General features: G+C 46.3%; 1 protein-coding gene across 2 annotated transcripts in view; it reads left to right on the forward strand.

The window, feature by feature from the left end:
* The window catches only part of setdb1b (SET domain bifurcated histone lysine methyltransferase 1b), a 113871-nt gene that overhangs the window by 80847 nt on the left and 12736 nt on the right, over window positions 1-20288 (forward strand). For both annotated transcript variants that reach the window (XM_073061281.1, XM_073061280.1), the window contains exon 16: window positions 5934-6610. In XM_073061281.1, coding sequence (XP_072917382.1) covers window positions 5934-6610 — 677 coding nt within the window. The remainder of the gene's footprint in view (window positions 1-5933; window positions 6611-20288) is intronic.

Consider the following 20288-nt stretch of genomic DNA (forward strand, 5'->3'; position numbering starts at 1 on the left):
TCACTCTCACTCTCTCACACTCTCACTCTCTCACACTCTCTCTCTCTCTGTCTCTCTCTCTCTCTCACTCTCTCTCTCACTCTCTCTCTCACTCTCTCTCTCACTCTCTCACTCTCTCTCTCACTCTCTCACACTGTCTCTCACTCTCTCACACTCTCTCACACTCTGTCTGTCTCTCTCATTCTCTCACACACTCTCTCACACTCTCTCTGTCTCTCCCTCTCTCTCTCACTCTCTCACACATACACACACGTCAGGTTCATTCTGTGGTCTCTGGCATTGTGAGACTGAGACAGCGGCTCCAACCACTGCATCACTGGCCAGTAAAGGTCTCAAACAGCGGCTTTAGCGTTATGGGCTGCTGTCCAACCATCTGAGCTACCAGTCCCCCGGGAGACTTGAATGCATGTTTCTGGCTGTGAGACGTGTTGAGTGGGGAACAGCAGATGAGGAGTGGACAGTGAGTGACATTTCCATCTGCTGTGCTGGCTGTTGTTGAACGGTTGGACTCCGCACTCTCTCAGGGGAGTGGACAGTGACATTCTCATCTGCTGTGCTGGCTGTTGTTGAACGGTTGCACTCCCCACTCTCTTGGGAGGATTGAGAGGAAAGTTCTATACTGTTGTGCTGTTTGCAGCAGCCCCATGTCTTGTGACTGCTCTGTTGATGGAAGCTCTATTGGAACCGGGGTGGTGAAAGCAAACGCGGGAGGTCACAAGCAGGTGACGGGGCAAGAAGCTTGTCACAAAGACTTGAAGATCACAGGATCCCTAATGGCAATGAGTCCACGAAAGCCAGGCTGAGCTGGTTGTGTAGTAATTCTGCAGTTGTTGAGGGCAGTCAGAGTCAGAACGTTAGAATCAAGTTTATTATCGTTAATTTTTTCTGTAATACATAAAAATACTGTTGAGTTCCAATAAGAAATATTTTTTTAAAAACAAGTAGTGCAAAGAGAAAGCAATATCACATGAGAAACGTGGAGAAGTAGGTGGGGGACAGCCTAAACTCCTGAAGTTGGGACTAACTGCGCAGGGACTGTGGTCTGCATGTATTCAATGGGTTGAAAGGCCTGAATCCGTGTTGTATTGCTCTGTGACTCAGCACATCATAGGAACAGGCCCTTTGGCCCATGAAGTCTGTGCTGAACTCGAGGCCAAATTAAGCCAAGTCTGCCTGCATGTGAGCCATACCCCTCCATTACCTCCATATTCATTTTGATCTAAATCCTCCTAAACCCCACCATCATATCTGCTTCCACTACCATCCCTGGTGGCACCCTCTGTTTTCAAAAAATAAAATCTTGCTCTGCACATTTCTGAGGCCCTCCGTTGGTTGGCATTGTAATCGATATGCAAACTAGTATGCAGGCCAAGGCAGAACGGTATGGAGAGCCAGCAGGCTGCCCTCTCCGTGCAGCTGATCAGCGGGAGGCAGTACGGTTTGGGACCAGCAGCATCGCAGGACAGCATCCAGCTCCAGATTTTTAACTCGGGGCCTCAGGCCACTCCCAATGCCTTCCCTGTGAGTGGGATAGCTGCACGGCAGTGGAGGTTTGAGACCACAGTTTTCCAGCCATGGCTTACGAGCCACAACTGCCCAGAGCACACATCTCTACAAGTTTATAAAATTATGAAGGCCATCATTAAGGTGGATAGGCACAGTCTTTTCTCCATGGTAGGGGAGTCTGAAACTTGAGGGCATTGGTTTCAGATGAGAGGGGACCCAAGGACACTTTGCACACAGAGGATGATGGGTACATGCCGAGTTGCCAGAGACAGGTGAAATTACACTGTTTAAAAGACATGGATTGAAAGGGCCAATCACAGACAAATGAAGCTAGCTCAGGAAGGCATTGCAGTTAGTCTAGATGAGTTGGGTCGAAAGACCTGTTTTTCTGTTCTGACATCTCATTCAAACTTTTCCCCCTCTTGCCTTAAATCTATACCCTCATTTTTACCATAGGGGTAAATTCTGACTCTCTACCCTGTCTAGGGGTGTTAACTTTATAAACTTATGTCAGGTCTCCCCTCAGGTGCACCACTCCAGAGAAAACAACCCAAGTTTGTCCAGTCTCTCCTTACAGCTCTATTGCAGCTACGTCCTGAAACCTCTTCTGTACCCGCTCCAAAGCCTACACATCCTTCCTGTAAAGGAGTGATCGGAACTGCACACAATACAACAAGTGTGACCTAATCAAAGTTCTATACAGCCACAACATGACTTATGACTCTTACTCCTGATAGCTTGACCAATGAAGGCAAGCATGCCATATGCCATCTTTACCACTGTCTACTGAGTGGTCACTTTCAGGAAGCTATGGACGATCTCCGAGGTCCTTCGGTACACCAATGCTCTACTACTTACTGAGAACCTTCCTTTTCCTTTTGATCTCCCACTTCTCACAACACGTCTGTCAGTTCTTCGCTCATGTCTCACTGATCTATATTCGGCTGTACACTTTGACAAGCTTTGCAGTGTCCTCGGCCCTACCTGAGGTTTCTTGCACTGCACGGAGACCACAAGAAATGAACTAATGGATTTCAAGCAAACACGAGGAAATCTGCAGATGCTGGAAATTCAAGCAACACAAACAAAATGCTGATGGAACACAACAGGCCAGGCAGCATCTATAGGGAGAAGCACTGTCAATGTTTCGGGCCAAGACCCTTCGTCAGGACTAACTGAAAGGAAAATTAGTAAGAGAGTTGAAAGTAGGAGGGGGAGGGGAAAATGCGAAATGATAGGAGAAGACTGGAGGGGGTGGGGTGAAGGTGAGAGCACACACTTTCAGAGCACAGGAGAAGCCACACTCAGGTTGGAGGAACAACACCTTATATACCGGATGGGTAACCTCCAACCTGATGGCATGTACATTGATTTCTCTAACTTCCGTTAATGCCCCTCCTCCCCTTCTTAACCCAATCCTTTATCTATTTATTTATTTATTTGCTTATTTATTATTTTTCCCCTTTGTTTCTCTCTCTGTCCCTCTCACAATCACTCCTTGCCTGTTCTCCATCTCCCTCTGGTGCTCCCCCCTTTCTTTCTCCCGAGGCCTCCCATCCCATGATCCTTTCCCTTCTCCAGCTCTGTATCCCTTTTGCCAATCACCTTTCCGGCTCTTAGCTTCACCCCACCCCCTCTGGTCTCCTGACGAAGGGTTTCGGCCCGAAATGTCGACAGTGCTTCTCCCTAGATGCTGCCTGGCCTGCTGCGTTCCACCAGCATTTCGTGTGTGTTGCTGTAATGGATTTCAAGTACATTTACTACTTGGACAGCATGAAGTGATGAGAAATGGCGATGCAAATTTAAACAAAACATTGCCACTCACAATACCCCAGTTCAAACTAATGTGCATTTGATTCCCACTCGAGCATTATCCAGGCTGGTGCTCCCAGAGCCAAGTTTAGAGAGAAATGGCCAACTGCAGTGGTCAGTCAAGAGTTATCCTCTCACCCTGATGGCAGGCAGGATTCCCTTAGTACTGCACGTCAGCCTGAGTTTGAGCTGTTCTGGAGTGGGACCTGTAGCTATTAACCATTGAAGGCAGGGTGAAGACACTGACACAAAGCAGACCCCTTACTCTTGACAGATATGGCCCAGACACTCTGACATAGACAAGGGAGCAGACACGTAGGGGCCGCCACTCTGAAACAGACGAGGGTGCCATCGCTCTGGCGCGGATGAGGGTTTAGACACGCTGACCCGAGGGCAAACATTCCAACATAGACGAGGGTTCAGACACTCTACCAGTTCTCCACCTACCTCTCAAACTAATCTATATCTGGATGTATCCTTTGACAACATTGCAAAGTCCACAGCCCCACCAAAGGTCAGTGCCTGGGGTTTATCATGCTGCACAGAGTCACAGGAGTTGAACCAGTGCTGATCAGGTATGGTTAGTACTTTGACAGGAAGCTGGATGAGAAGTAACGATGCAAATTTAAACAAAACGTTGTCTGGTCCCATACCTCCACACCACGCCTTTGGGTAATGCCACTCTCAACACCCCAGCTCAAACAAAATGCGAATCTGAAATGCACTCAAGCATTATCCGGACTGGTACTCCCTGGGCCAGGACAGAGTGACAGACCAATGTGGGAACCCTTGGTCAGTATGGATGAGTTGGACTGAAGAGCCTGTGTCCCTGCTGTTTAACTGACCACGGTGTAACTGCAAACTAGAGGCTCTAGGTTTAAGCTGAGAGGGCAAAATTTAAAAGGGACCCTTGGAAAAATGAGGAATGACTTCTTCACCCAAAGGGTGGTATGTATGTGGGACAAACTGCTAAAGGAAGTGGTTGAGACAGGTACATTAACAACATTTAAAAGCCATTTGGTTAGGAAGAACCCGCTGGCTCACCAGATTGAGGAGCAATGCCGACAATACTGATACACACGAGGGTGTAGACTCTCTGACATAGACTCCTCGACCCAGGCACAGACTCTCTGACACAAACTCCTCGACCCGAGCACAGACCCTCTGACGCAGACGCCTCGACCCGGGCACAGACCCTCTGACGCAGACGCCTCGACCCAGGCAGTCTCTGACGCAGACGCCTCGACCCGGGCACAGACCCTCTGACACGGGCACCTTGACCCAGGCACAGACTCTCTGACACGGGCACCTCGACTCGGGCACAGACTCTCTGACGCAGACTCCTCGACCCAGGCACAGACTCTCTGACAGGGGCACCTTGACCCACATGCAAATGCTCTGACTCAGACAAGGGCGCAAAGCCTCTGACCCAGGTGCAGATGTTCTGAAACAGATGAGATAGTCACACAGGAATAGACACACTGACACAGACAAAGGTGTATGCACTCTGATGGGCACCCTGACCCAGGTACAGTCGTACAGGAACAGATCAAGTACAGTCACACGGGAATGGACACACTGACACAGACGAGGGTGTAGACGCTCTGACAGGTGCCTTGACCCAGGTACAGTCACACAGGAATGGACACGCTGACACAGACAAGGGTGTAGATGCTCTGACAAGTGCCTTGACCCAGGTACAGTCACACAGGAACAGACACGCTGACACAGACAAGGATGTAGACGCTCTGACAAGTGCCTTGACCCAGGTACAGTCACACAGGAATGGACACGCTGACACAGACAAGGGTGTAGATGCTCTGACAGGTGCCTTGGACCAGGTACAGTCACACAGGAACGGACATGCTGACACAGACGAGGGTGTAGATGCTCTGACAGGTGCCTTGACCCAGGTACAGTCACACAGGAATGGACATGCTGACACAGACGAGGGTGTAGACGCTCTGACAGGTGCCTTGACCCAGGTACAGTCACACAGGAATGGACACGCTGACACAGACAAGGGTGTAGATGCTCTGACAGGTGCCTTGGACCAGGTACAGTCACACAGGAACGGACATGCTGACACAGACGAGGGTGTAGATGCTCTGACAGGTGCCTTGACCCAGGTACAGTCACACAGGAACGGACACGCTGACACAGACGAGGGTGTAGATGCTCTGACAGGTGCCTTGACCCAGGTACAGTCACACAGGAACGGACATGCTGACACAGACGAGGGTGTAGACGCTCTGACAGGTGCCTTGACCCAGGTACAGTCACACAGGAACGGACACGCTGACACAGACGAGGGTGTAGACGCTCTGACAGGTGCCTTGACCCAGGTACAGTCACACAGGAACGGACACGCTGACACAGACGAGGGTGTAGACGCTCTGACAGGTGCCTTGACCCAGGTACAGTCACACAGGAACTGATACAGAGAAACATTGAACTTCACGGACTCTGATGTGGACCCAGTGAGACAAGGAGATAGGCAGACAGACTCTCCTCCAATACCCACCCCTGCGCAGCCTTAACTCTCTGACGTAGACAATCTGACATTGGCACAGACATTCTGACACTTTCCTCCCCCACTCTTCTCCCACGACCAGGCAAGATCCTGACGGACGATTTTGCAGACAAGGAGGGCCTAGAGATGGGCGACGAGTACTTTGCCAACCTGGACCACATCGAGAGCGTGGAGAAATACAAGGAAGGCTACGAGAGCGATGCCAAGTGCTCATCGGACAGCAGCGGCGTGGACTTGAAGGAGGAGCACGAGCACACAGGCAGCGAGGCAGAGGATTCCAGCTCGGACAGCTCCGACCAGAACTTTGGCGGCACGGACGACGCCTACGTGCCCGGCTCTGTGTGGCGGAGTTATGTGACCCGTACCCGGAGCCGGGAGCAGAAGGAGAACGGTTCTGAGGCCGGACCACCCCGCCAGGAAGACGGTGGCTCCTGCAAGCTCCCCATCACTGAGGAGACTGCCAAGAACAAAGTGGCCTCCTGGCTCAGCGCCCTGCGGGTTGAGGAGGCTGACTCTGACAGCCGGTCATCGTCTAGGGCAGCGGAGGCTGGTGGGCCCGAGACCAAGCCTCCCAAGGAGGAAGAGGGGGAGAGGGAGGCGGAGGGTGAGAAACCAGCTGTCCCTCGCCTCAAGACGGAGGCAACCCTGAAGGAGGAGCCCAAGCCATGCGAGGGCATAGCAGATGTCAAACCGGTCAGCAAGCAGGAGACAGAGAAGAAGGAGACCAAAACGGAGAGCCCAGATGGCATTGGCATTAAGGTGGGAGGTAGGGGCAGGAGGGAAGGGAGAGGAGGGGTGAAGCGGTGGGGAGAGAAGGGGGAAAGGAAGGGAGGTTCCTGGAGTAGAAATTAGGGTGAGGTCTGTTGGAGAAAGGGGATGTGAGAGCTCACTTGAGGTGGGAGGGATTTGCTGGAACAGAGGGCAAAGGGATATGCAGGGGTTTGTCATGGAAAGCACACAAAGGGGGCTGTCGGAGAGGGAGGGGTGCGTAAGGAAAGGAAACGGGTTTGGGGTGAGAGGTATGTGCATGGGGAAATGAAATGGGAGGGTGTATATGGGGAAGGACGTGTTATGGAGGAGGGTTGAGTAGGGGAAGGGAATGGGAAGGGTTTGTCACGGAGGGAATGGAAGGGGGTTGTTGGGGTGAGGTTGTAGGGGAAGGGAATGGGAGGGGTTGTGGAGAGTGGGGTGTTGAAGGGAATGGGAGGGGTTGTGGAGGGTGGGGTGTTGAAGGGAAGGGAATGGGAGGGGGTTGTCAGGGAGTGGTGGAAATTGAACCGGGACATTGGCACTGTAATGGCATTATAATACAGCTACACTGCAGTGTTGCCCTTAAAACTCAGTGGATGTCAGGAGTGGGATTCAAACCTACGACCCCAAATGGAGACCAGAATACCTGCTTTTCTACTGAGGGAATGTAATCCTTGCGTCTGGTGCTTTAGGCCACTTGGCCACCCCGGCAGCTCCTAAATATGGGAACAGCATCAGCGCTCCCCTCCTCTGGTTAAAGATAATCCAAAGAACTCTACAGGGACCCAGCAGTTTCTTCCCTTCCTTCCCGTAACACCCTGGAATAGATTTCATCAGGCCCTGGGGATTTGTCCACCTTCATGTGTGTCTTCCTGATACATGTATCAGGACGTGCCTCCCCTAACTCTTTTTGCTCTCTTTTGTGCTGTTTATTTATAATATATATAATTAATCGATAGTGCATTTTATGTCTTGCACTGCTGCCACAAAAACAAAACAAATTTCTCGACATATGTCAGTAATAATAATTTTGTTTCTGATCCTGATCCCTCCACCTTTCTCCCTGGAGAATACCGATCCTGACACCAAGCAAACGCATCCCTTTAGGTTCCACTCTTTCCCTAGCCACGTTTGCTTGCTTTTAATAAAGGGTTTCAGAATTCTTTCGTTTATTTTATTTAGAGATGCAGCACGGTAACAGGCTCTTCTGGCCCAACAAGCCCCACGTCACCCAATTACGCGTGACCAAGCCATGTAACCAATAACTTACTAACCCGAACGTCTTTGGAAAGTGGGAGGAAACCTGCATGGACAGTGGCGGAAAGCGACCCCAATTGCTGGCACTGTAATGGTGTTTTGCTAACTTACTGTGCCACCCCCATCCCTCCAAACTCTCTTCAATTATGTTGACCAGGACCATTTCTAGTCTACTTTTTGCCCTCCTAACTACTTTCTTAACATCTCTCCTTTATCCTCTAATAAACTTCACTCTATACCAATTTCCCATACCTGACATACAGTACTTTTCTCTGACTAATAGTATCAAGCTTCCTCCTAAGCCAAGGTTCTCCAGTTTTGAGCAACACACGCAAACCTCCGGAGGAATTCAGCAGGTCTGGCTGCTTCTATGGAGGGGGATGAACAGTCCTCGTTTTGGGCCAAGATCTGATGATCAGTCCTGCTGAAGGGTCTTAGCCTGAAATGTTGACAGTTTATTCCTCTCCATGGATGCTGCCTAACTTGCTGATTTCCTCCAGCATTTGTGTTTGTAATTCATATCAAATTTCCAAATGTTTTGTCTATTGGCAATAGAGGGAGTGGAATAAATTAATTCCCCCCTTTAGATGCAGATCAGGCAGCATCTATTGTGTTCCTTTTCACACCTTGGGGTGCATCAGGCAGAATTTTTTTTTGCCATTTCCATAGCATTTGACTGTTTTTAAGAGGCCGAGTTGCTAGCTTGACACTCAAGGAGCCAGCCGTTTTTGAACTCAGTACCAGTCGCCTCAAAGTCTGGTGCTGATGCCATTACACCAGCAGCCAGCTATTAGGCAGGATCAATGAAGGGTAACGAAATATGGATATTTCAGGACCCTTCACTAATCTTACCATTTTGCCTTTCTAGGGTCATGCTGACTCTAAACTTTAGTTTGCTTTTAAACACCTCCCACTTTTCAGATATTGTTTTTCCCTCTTGCAGCTTCTCCGTTAGGTCCTGTTTTGTACTATTGAAGTCTGTCCTCGCCCAATCCTTAATCCTTAACCCCAACTTTTTCTGTGACTATCTTCGAGCTTGCTATATTATGGTTATTGATTGTAAAAGGTTTCCTCCACAGAAACTTACACCCACTCGCTGATTCATTCCTTAAAATAAGCTTAAGTACAGCTCTCTCCCCGGTAAGACTCGTGACATACTGCTTTTTACCCTTCCTGAAGGCCTTTAATAAATTCCACCTCCTTGGTTTAAGGAAATTCCCAGTCAATATTGAGGAAGTTAAAAACACCCACTATTATGACCCTATATGCTTTTTGTCTGCATAGTTGTTCTTCTGACAATTCAGAGATTTATAGTCTAATCCATCAAAGGAATCAGATTAAAGATTATTAGTATTATTTGTCACATGTACATGGAAACGTACAGTGAAATGCATTGTTCGTGTAAACGACCAACACATTCCACACATTGTGCCGGGGCAGCCTGCAAGTGTCACCATGCTTCTGGTACCTCCATAGCATGACCACAGCGTCCTAACACCTACCTTAACAGCTTTGGAATGTGGGAGGAAACCGGAGACCCTGGAGGATACCTGTGCAGTCACAGGGAGTATCAGACAGCATCAGGAACTGAACCCCATCCTTATACCTGGCACTATAAAGTGTTGCACTATGCTACTGTGCCACACTTATTCCTTTCTAAATTCTACTGAATTGTTAAATTTCCCAATTTCTTCTTGATATTTTTCTCCCTCTCATTCCATGTGGGTTGATGGGTTAAATGGTTCAATTGTGTGGCTGGGCAGAGTTGATGGAATTGCAGGGAGGAGGGTACATTTGGATTGGACTCTGGGCTGAAGAGCCGGTTGTGCACTGTATCCTCCTGACTGTAAATTGTCCTTTTAAAAACTGAGAATCTGTGTACCCTGTCAATGTGTGTCTAAGGAGTACTGCTTGGCGTATAGTGTCAGTTCTGGTTGCCTCATTGTAGGAAGGGTGTGGAAGCTTAGGGTGCTGCCTGAGTTAGAGAGCATGACTTATGAGGAAAGGTGAGCAGGCTAGGGCTTTTCTCTTTCAAGTGAAGGAGGATGAGAGGTGTACAAAGGTGATAAGAGATATAGACAGTGGACAGCCAGCACCCTTTTTCTCAGGGCGGAAATGACTAATATGAGAGGGCATCATTTTAGGTTGATTGGATGAAACTATAGGCAGGATGTTAGAGGTATTTTTTTTACACAGAGAGTCGTAGGTGCGTGGAACATGCTGCCAAGGATGGTGGTAGAAGAGATAGATAAATATATTAGAGACGGGTAAGAAGCACGAGGCTAATACAAGAGGGCTTATTCTTAAGGTGACTGGATGAAAGTGTAGGGAGGGTGTCAGAGGTAGGTTTTTAACTCAGTGAATGGTGGGGTTGCCAGGGGTGGTAGTAGAGGAGGATACATTAAGGCAGGGCTTTCCAACCATTTGGCATAAATAACTTTTCTCTTTCTTTCTCTCATAACGTCTCTGAGCTGTGATGTTTAGCTTGTACAGATGACACCAGAGTCAGTGGTGTCTAAGGTTACAGAAGGATCTGCATCAAGTGGGAAAGTGGGCCAAGGAATGGCAGATGGAATTGAACTCAGACAAGTGTCAAGTGATCCAATTTGGAAAGTTAAACCAGGGCAAGTAAAATGGTAGGGCCCTGGACAGTATTGTAGAGCCGAGAGACCCAGGGGTTACAGGTTCTCTAAACAGGGACATGCAGGAAGAAGACGTAGAGCATCTTATGACCGCTGTCAGTGTGTGTGTGAGACTATAACTAGAGGTCATGAATTAGGGTGAAAGGTGAGATGTTTAAGGGGAACATGAGGGGGAACTTATACACTCAGTGGGCAGTGAGAGTGTGGAATGAGCTACCAGTGCAAGTAGTGGACGCGGGGTTGATTTCTACATTTAAGAGAAGTTTGAATGGGTATATGGATGGGAGGGGTGTGGAGGGCAGGTCGATGGTTCAGCACAGACTAGATGGGCTGAAGGACTTGTTTTTGTACTGTAATGTTCTCTGACCCTATGACTCAAGAGGCTGGGATTTCTTTTCTCTGGCGTATAGGAGTCTGAGGGGTGACCTTGCAGAAGATCATGAGAGGTAATGATCATTAGTGAGGCCACACTGGGAGTATTGTGTGCAGTTGGACCATGAGACATAGGAGCAGAAATAGGCCATTTAGCCCGTGGAGTCTGTTTCTCCATTCTACCATGGTGATCCCAGATCCCACGCAAACCCATTTTTCCTTTTAGCTGCCTTCTTGCCATATTCTTTGATGCCTTGACCAATCTGGAAACAATCAACTTCCACCTTAAATATATCCATGAACTTGGCCTCTACCGCAGTCTGTGGCAAAGTATTCCACAGATTCACTAGTCTCTGGTTAAAAAGATTCCTCCTTTCCTCTGTTCTAAAAGGTCGCTCTTCAGTTTTGAAGCTGTGCGTTCTAGTTCTGGATACCCTCACCATAGGAAACATCCTCTCCACATCCACCCTATGTAGTCCTTTCAACATTCGGTAGGTTTCAGTGAGATCCCCACCCCACATTCTTTTAAATTCCAGAGAGAACAGGCCCAAAGCTGCCAAATGCTTCTCGTATCCCTTCATTCCAGGAATCATCTTCATAAATGTCCTCTGGACTCTCTCCAATGACAATGCATCCTTTTTGAGATATGGGGCCCAAAACTGTCGACAATACTCCAAGTGTGGCCTGACTTGTGTCTTACAATAGCTCAGTGTTATCTCCTTGTTTTTATATTCTATTCCCCTTGAAATAAACACCAACATTGCATTTGCCTTCTTTACCACAGACTCAACCTGTAAATTAACCTTCTGGGAGACTTGCATGAGGACCCCTTAGTCCCTCTGAACTTCTGATGTTTGAGCCTTCTCCCCATTTAGATAATAGTCTGTTCTATTTTTCCTTTTACCAAAATGCATTATCATATATTTCCCAACACTGTATTCTATCTGTCTTTTTTTGCCCAGTCTTCCAACTTGTCTAAGTCCTCCTGCAATTTCATTGCTTCCTCAGCACTACCTACTCCTCCACCTATCTTCGTATCATCCACAAACTTTGCCACAAAATCATCAACTCCATTATCAAAATCATTGACAAACAATGTGAAATGTAGTGGTCCCAATACTGACCCCTGAGGAACTCCACTGGTCACTGGCAGGCAACCAGAAGAGTCCCCTTTTATTCCCACTTGCTGCTGCCTGCCTGTCAGACAATCTGCTATCCATGCCAGTATCTTACCCATAACACCATAGGATTTTATCTTGTTAAGTAGCCTCATGTGTGGCACCTTATCAAATGACTTCTGAAAATCCAAGTCAATAACATCCATTGCCTTTCCTTTGTCCACCCTGTTTGATACTTCCTTGAAGAACTCTAACAGATCTGTCAGGTAAGATTTTCTTTTACAGAAACCATGCTGACTTTGACTTATTTTATCATTAGTCTCCAAATGCCCCAAAAACTCATCCTTAATAATAGACTCCAACACTTTCCCAATCACCGAGTTAGGCTGACTGGCCTATAATTTCCTTTCTTTTGCCTCCCTCCCTTCTTAAAGTGTGACATTTACAATCTTCCAATCCTCCATGACCATGCCAGAATCAAGTAATTCTTGAGAGATCATGACCAATGCATCCGTTATCTCTTCAGCAATGTCTCTCAGGACTCAGGGTGGATAAGTCACTTGAACCAGATGGACTACATCCCAAAGATCTTTGAATTTGCCTAGCATTTTTTCCTTTGTAATAGCAATGGCACTCACTCCTGCTCCCTGACACTCACGGACCTCTGGCACACTGCTAGTGTCTTCCACAGTAAAGACAGATGCAAAGTACCCATTAAGTTCATCTGCCATCTCTTTGTCTTCGATTGCTATCTCACCAGCATTATTTCCAGTGGTCCAATATCAACTTTCACCTCCCTTTTACTTTTTTTATAACTGAAAAAACTTTTGGTATCTTTTTATATAATTGAATGGCTTACCCTCATATTTCAACTTTTCCCTTCTTATAGCTTTTTTAGTTGCCTTTTGTTGGATTTTAAAAGCTTCCCCATCATTCAACTCCCCACTCACTTTTGTTACCTTGTATGCCCTTTCCTTGGCTTTTATGCAGTTCTTAAAATCCTTTGTCAGCCATGGTGCCTACCCCTGCCATTTGAGAACTTCTTCCTCTGTGGAGCATATCCATCGGCGTTTTGTGAACTATTCCCAGAAACTACCACCATCTCTGCTCTACTGTCATCCCCACCAATATCCTCCTCCAATCCCCTTGGGCAAGCTCCTCTCTTATTCTCTTTATTCCATGGCAATACTGATTCATGTGAGCTATGTTTCTCCCTATCAAACTGCAGTATGAATTCAATCATATTATGATCACTGCCTCCTAAGGGTTCCTTTACATTAAGCTCCCTAATACGATCTGGCTTATTATACAACACCCAATCTAAGGTTGCCTTTCCCTGAGTAGGCTCAAGCACAAGCTGCTCTAAAAAGCCATCTCATAGGCATTCAACAAATTCCCCCTCTTGTGATCTGCCACCAACCCGATTTTTCCAATCCCCTTGCATGTTGAAGTCCCCGTTACAATTGTGTCATTACCCTTATTACATGCCTTTTCCAGCTCTCTTTGCAATCTCAACCCCACTTGGCTACACACACAAAATGCTTTTTCCGTAGATGCTGCCTGGCCTGCTGAGTTCCTCCAGCATTTTGTGTGTGTTGCTCAGATATCCAGCGTCTGTACATTTTCTCATGTTTGTGGTTTGCCCACATCTTGACTACTATTTGGAGGTTTATATATGATTCCCATAATGTTATTTTTATCCTTGCAGTTTCTTAACTCCACTCATAAAGATTCAACATTCTCTGACCCTATGTCACCTCTTTCTAAAGATGTAATTCCATCTCTTACCAACAGAGCCACACCACCGCCTATGCCTTCCTGCCTGTCCTTTCGATACAAGGTATACTATTTGAGTGGCTCCCAACTATAGTCTTCTTTCAGCCATGACTCAGTGACGCCCACAGTGTCATACCGACCAACCTCTAACTGTGCCACAAGTTCATCCTTAGCTCTGTCATGCTGGCTGGTTCCCATCCTCCTGCCATATTAGTTCAAACCTCTCCCAACAGCACCAGTAAATCTGTCATAAGACCATAAGATATAGGAGCAGACGTAGGCCTTTCGGCTTGTAGTCTGCTCCGCCATTCAATCATGGACTGATCTTCCAGTCATCCCCACTCTCCTCCCTTCTCCCCATATTCTTTGATGCCCTGACTAATCAAGAACCTATCTATCTCTGCCTTAAATACACCCAACACCTACACAGCCGCTCGTGGCAACAAATTCCACAGATTTACCACCCTGTGACTAAAGTAATTTCTCTGCATCTGTGTTCTAAATGGACGTCCTTCAATCATGAAGTTGTGCCCTCTTGTCCTAGATTCCCCTACCATGGGAAATAACTTTGCAATATCTAATCTATTCAGGCCTTTTAACATTCAGGATTTTCTATGAGATCCCCTCTCATTCTCCAGGGAATACAGCCATAGAGCTGCCAGACATTCCTCTTTTGGTAACCCTTTCATTCCTGGAATCATTCTCATGAATCTTCTCTGAATCCTCTCCAATGTCAGTATATCCTTTCTAAAATATGGAGCCCACACAATACTCTGTGTGGTCACACGAGTGCCTTGTAGAGCCTCAACATCACGTCCCTGCTTTTATATTCAATATTCTATACCTCTGGAAATGAATGCCAACATTACATTCACCTTCCGCACCACCAACTCAACCTGGAGGTTAACCTTTGGGGTATCCTGCACAAGGACTCCCAAGTCCCTTTGCATTTCTGCAATTTGAATTCTCTCCCCATCTACATGATAGTCTGCCCATTTATTTCTTACACAAAGTACATGACCATATACTTTCCAACATTGTATTTCATTTGCCACTTCTTTGCCCTTTCCCCTAAATTATCTAAGTCTCTCTGCAGTCTCTGTTTTCTCAACACTACCCACTCCACCTACCTTTATATCATCAGTAAATTTAGCCACAAATCCATTAATCCCATAGTCCAAATTATTGACATACATTGTAAAAAGCAGCGGTCCCAACACTGACCTCTGTGGAACTCCACTGGTAACCAGCAGCCAGCCAGAATAGGATCCCTTTATTGCCACTCTCTAGTTTTCTGCTGATCAGCCAATGCTCCACCCATGCTGGTAACTTCCCTATAATTCCATGGGCCCTTATCTTGCTAAGCAGCCTCATACTGCGGCATCTTGTCAGAGACCTTCTGAAAATCCAAGTACACCACACCTACTGCATCTCCTTTATTTACCCTGCTTGTAATTTCCTCCCAAAAATTGCAGTAGGTTAGTCAAGCAGGATTTTCCCTTCAAGAAACCATGCTGGCTTTGGCCTATCTTGTCATGTGCCTTCAGGTATTCCGTAATCTCATCCCTAACAATCAATTCCAACAACTTCCCAACCACTGATGTCATGGTAACAGGTCTATAGTTTCCTTCCTGCTACCTCCCATCCTTCTTAAAAAGCAGAGCAATATTTGCAATTTTCCAGTCATCCGGTACAGTGCCCGAATCTATCAGTTCTTGAAAGATGCCTGCGCAATCTCTCAATCTTCCTTCAGAACCCGAGGGTGCATTCCATCAGGTCTTCCTGAACACCTTCTCAGTCATAATTTTCACTGCACATACTTCACTTCTCTGACACTCCTGAATGTTCGGTATACTGCAGATGTCTTCCATTGTGAAGCCATGTAAAACATGCATTTGGTTCCTCTTCCATCTCTGCATCTCTCCAGCGTCATTTTCTATTAGTTCTGTATCTACCTTTGACTCTCTTTTACCCTTTATATACTTAAAAATGCTTTCAGTATCTGTAGCGTTAATGTGACTCGGACACCGCAGTATTAAACACACACGTTTATTCACCAGACTTCCATTTTACAAAAACCCTGCGTTCTGACGTCATACGCACTCTGACCTACGAATACTCACATAATACATTACATCCCCCTTCTCAAGTTTTTTTTTACAATACTGTGAATTACCAAAACAATGCCTCTAGATATGACTTTCTAACATTGCAACAGCCATGACATAAACTAATAAAAATCTTATAACTTCTTATACTGTATTCTACATTGTATCTTACAATACTAACAGCAGTATATTTTCTTTTACTAACATAGACTAATAAACCTTTAATTTCACACCTTGGAACTTATGTGTGATTTTGTCTCAAACTGTTTGAGACTGTAGGTAGATCCAGTCTCTGTATCTAGCTGGAAGTTTGACTTGTCTCCCAGACCTTGTGCGATAGAACTGTGACTGTGCTTGTCCTTCAGAGTCAGTCTCTCAAGTAACCTCTGTGTCTGCATTTCCACCTCGGTCTGTCTGCACCGAACTTTCACCGTCATTGCGTCGTGGGGTTTCGTCACGCCCCTCACTCTTGGTGTCGTTTGTTTCCATGTCTGTATCCGTGGAAATGTCCTGGGTATCTGTACGTGGAAACACCCTCTCACCTGTCTTCAGCAGATGCTTCCTGTTCCTCCTGTAGACTCTTCCATCCAGCGTGCGAACTATGAAGGATCTTGGTTGCTGATGCCTGTTCACAACCACAGCTGGCTGCCAAGTGTCTCCTCTCTGTATTCTGACATTTTCACCTATATGCAGATCTGGTAACTGTCTTGTATGTCTGTCATAGTAGCTCTTTTGCTTTATTTGCTTGTCATGTACTTGAGCATTACTTTCAGGAGTCAGTAGAGTTGTGGATGTTGGCAGCTTGGACTTCAGACAACGTCCCATCAACAGCTGTGCAGGGGAGAACCCCACACCCTCAAACGGTGTGTTGCGGTATTCAAGCAGAGCAATGTACGGGTCACTGTTGCTGCTTTGTGCCTTCTTGAGCATGTTCTTCACAGTTTGTACAGTTCTCTCTGCTTGTCCATTAGACTGAGCATGACCTGGACTGGAAGTAACATGTTGCAATTCCCAGCTTTCTGAAAACTCTCTAAACTCACCACTGGCATATTGTGGACCATTGTCACTGACGACAATATCTGGAATATCATGTCTTGCAAATGTCGACTTCATTGCGGTAATGACACCTTGACTGGACGTGTCACTTAACTTGGTGATTTCCGGATATTTTGAATAGTAGTCCACACAAAGCAGATATTCTGCACCATTGTAGCGAAAGAGATCTGTGCCAAGCTTCTCCCATGGTCGTCCTGGTAGTGGATGGGGAAGCAAAGGCTCTCTTGGATTGCTGTTTTTGTTTTCATTACAAACAGCACACTGAGACACAATGTCCTCTATCTGAGTTGACATACCTGGCCAATAGAGAATGTCCCTTGCTCTTTCTTTACAGTTCACTATCCCCAGGTGTGACTCATGAATTCTATTGAGCATTTCCTGTCTCATTTGATTTGGTACTATGAGTTTTGCCACTTTGAACATTAGTCCTGATGCATAGCTAATTTCCTCTTTAAATGTCCAGTATTTCTGTATTTCTTTTGGAACATCTTTTCTTTCTGTTGGCCATCCATTCATTGTAATGTCTCTTAGCATTTGCATTTCAGGATCCTCTGCAGTCGCTTTCCTGAGCATGTTCAACTTCTCCTCAGAAATAGGTAGCTGAGGTGTAACCCAGTTGACCTCCAGCTCTCTTCCTAGCAACTCTTCCTTTTGCTCTTTGAGGTAAGCACGGCTCAAAGCATCAGCGATGTGGAGTTCTTTTCCTGGCTTATAGGTAACTGTGAGAGTGTACCTCTGTAGCCTGAGGCTTATAGGTGACTGTGAGAGTGTACCTCTGTAGCCTGAGAAGCATCCTTTGCAGCCTCATAGGAGCTTGATGAAGTGGCTTTTTGAAGCTGCTCTCAAGTGGTTTGTGATCACTCTCAACCTGGATTTCTTTGCCTTATACATACTGGTGGAACTTCTCACACCCATAAACTATGGCAAGTAATTCCTTCTCGATTTGAGCATATTGGCATTGACAGTCCGTAAGTGCTCGTGATCCATACGCCATAGGCCTCCCATCCTGCAATATAACAGCTCCTATTCCTTCCGAACTGGCATCCACAGACATTGTCACCGGTTTATTGACATCATAGAACTTGAGTGCTGGTGCATTGGTAACCAACTGCTTCAGTGTGTCAAAACTTTTCTTTTGTTCATCTTCCCAATGCCAGTCAGTGTTGCTCTCTAGTAGCTTTCCAAGTGGAGCACTGACCTCCTGTTCCACTTCAATTGTTCCAATGAACATGTCACCATTGCACTCACTCTGTTCCACAGCATGCATTTTCCTTGCTTGCTCCTGCGATTTGCACATCTTTGCAAAGTGATTTTTCTTTCTGCATAATTTGCATGTCTTACCAAAGGCTGGACATTTTCTGTATCCATGTTTATAACCATATCTGTTGCAGTTAACTTCCTTTTGATAATCCTGTGGAACTGGCTTTGTCCGACTCTTGTCAGTTTTCACAGTTTTTATTTTGTATACTTCAGTCTCTTCATTAAGCATTTTAACCTGACTGGACGTGATCTCGCTAGCACGGCACATATCAATCGCTTTTTCCAATATAAGCTCCGCCTCTCTTAACAGCCTGCCTCTCACATGATCATCTCATATGCTGCATACAATCCTGTCGCGTATGAAAGAATCATGCAGTTGTCCGAATTCACAGTTTTTTGCCTCGTTCTTCAAATCTGTTACGCAGGCGTCTATAGTCTCTGTCGGTCCTTGAGCCCTCGTAAAAAATGTGTCGAATGTACGGTAGGTTTTTTCTCGGTTCGCAGTAATCTTGAAACTTCTCCTTCAACACTTCAATTTTATCTCGCTCACCCTCTTGGAAGACAACCATGTTGCAAACCTTTATTGCCTCTGCTCCTGCCACATGCAGAAACGTAGCACATTGCACTTTCTCCGTCTGTCATCTACGCCACTAGCGGTGCAAAACAGCTCAAACTGCTGGAGCCATACCTTCCAATTCTCAGCAATATTACCTCGTAGGCTTAAACTCGGTGGTGGCTGTAACTGTGACATCTTTTTACGTGTTGTCTCTTCCTTTCCTTTTCGCTTTCTTCTGACACCATGTAGCGTTAATGTGACTCGGACACCGCAGTATTAAACACACACGTTTATTCACCAGACTTACACTTGACAAAAACCCCCGCGTTCTGACGTCATACCCACTCTGACCTACGAATACTCACATAATACATTACAGTATCTTCTTTGATATTAGTCGCCTGCTTCCTTTCATGATTCATCTTTTCCTTCCTAATGACCTTCTTAGTTTCCTTCTGCAAGTTTTTAAAAGCTTCCCAATCCTCTACCCACAAGCTTTGGCTTCCTTGTATGCCCTCCCTTTTGCTTTTACTTTGTCTCTGACTTCACTTGTCAGCCACGGTAGTGATCTTCTTCCATTCTAAAATTTCTTATTATTTGGAATATATCTGTCTTGCACTTCCTGAATTTTTAACAGAAATTCCAGTCATTGCTGTTCTACTGTTCTTGCTAGTCTCCCTTTCCAATCAACCTTGGCCATTCCTTTCCCATGCCGTTGTAATTTCCTTTATTCCACTGAAATACCGACACATTGGATTTTAGTTTCTCCTTCTCAAATTTCAAAGTGAACTCGATCATATTGTTATCACTGTTCCCTAAGGGTGGCCTGTATACAACTGCCATTAGGATCCTTTTACCCTTGTCATTTCTTAACTCAACCCATACAGACTCTACACCTTGAATTTAAGTACAACCCATCCACCTGACCCAGAAGAGAACTCAGTTATCCAGAAATCTGAATCCCTGCCCTCTGCTCCAATTCTTAAGCTATGCATTTATCTGCCATCTCATTCTATCCTATCCTGAATGTTGCATGGCATTGGCAGCAATCCTGAGGTTACTACCTTTGAGGTCCTGTTTCTCATCTTCCTTCCTAGATCCCTGTATTCTTTTTTCAGGGCCTCCTCCCTTTTTCTACCTAAGTCGTTGGTACCAATATGTACCACGACTTATGGCTGCTCACCCTCCCTTTTCAGGATATTGTGGACACGTTCAGAAACATCATGGACCCTGGCACCTGGGAGGACTACCATCAGTGCTTCCTTTTAGCGTCTACAGAATCACCTATTCCCCCTAAGTCCCCTATTATTGCTGCCGTCCCCTTCAATTCCCTTGCTTTGCGAGCCACAGGGCCAGACTCAGTGCCAGAGGCACAGCCACTGTCGCTTCCCCCAGGTGGGTCATCCCCCAAAACAGTACTTAAAATGGAGTACTTATGTTTGAGGGGGACGGTCACAGGAGCACTCTCCACTATCTGATGTTCTCCCTTCCTTCTCCTGACAGTCACCCATTTACCTGTCTCCTGTAGCCTTGGGGTGACTA

This window comes from Hemitrygon akajei, chromosome 11 (genome assembly GCF_048418815.1).
Source record: "Hemitrygon akajei chromosome 11, sHemAka1.3, whole genome shotgun sequence".
Taxonomy (NCBI): Eukaryota; Metazoa; Chordata; class Chondrichthyes; order Myliobatiformes; family Dasyatidae; genus Hemitrygon; species Hemitrygon akajei.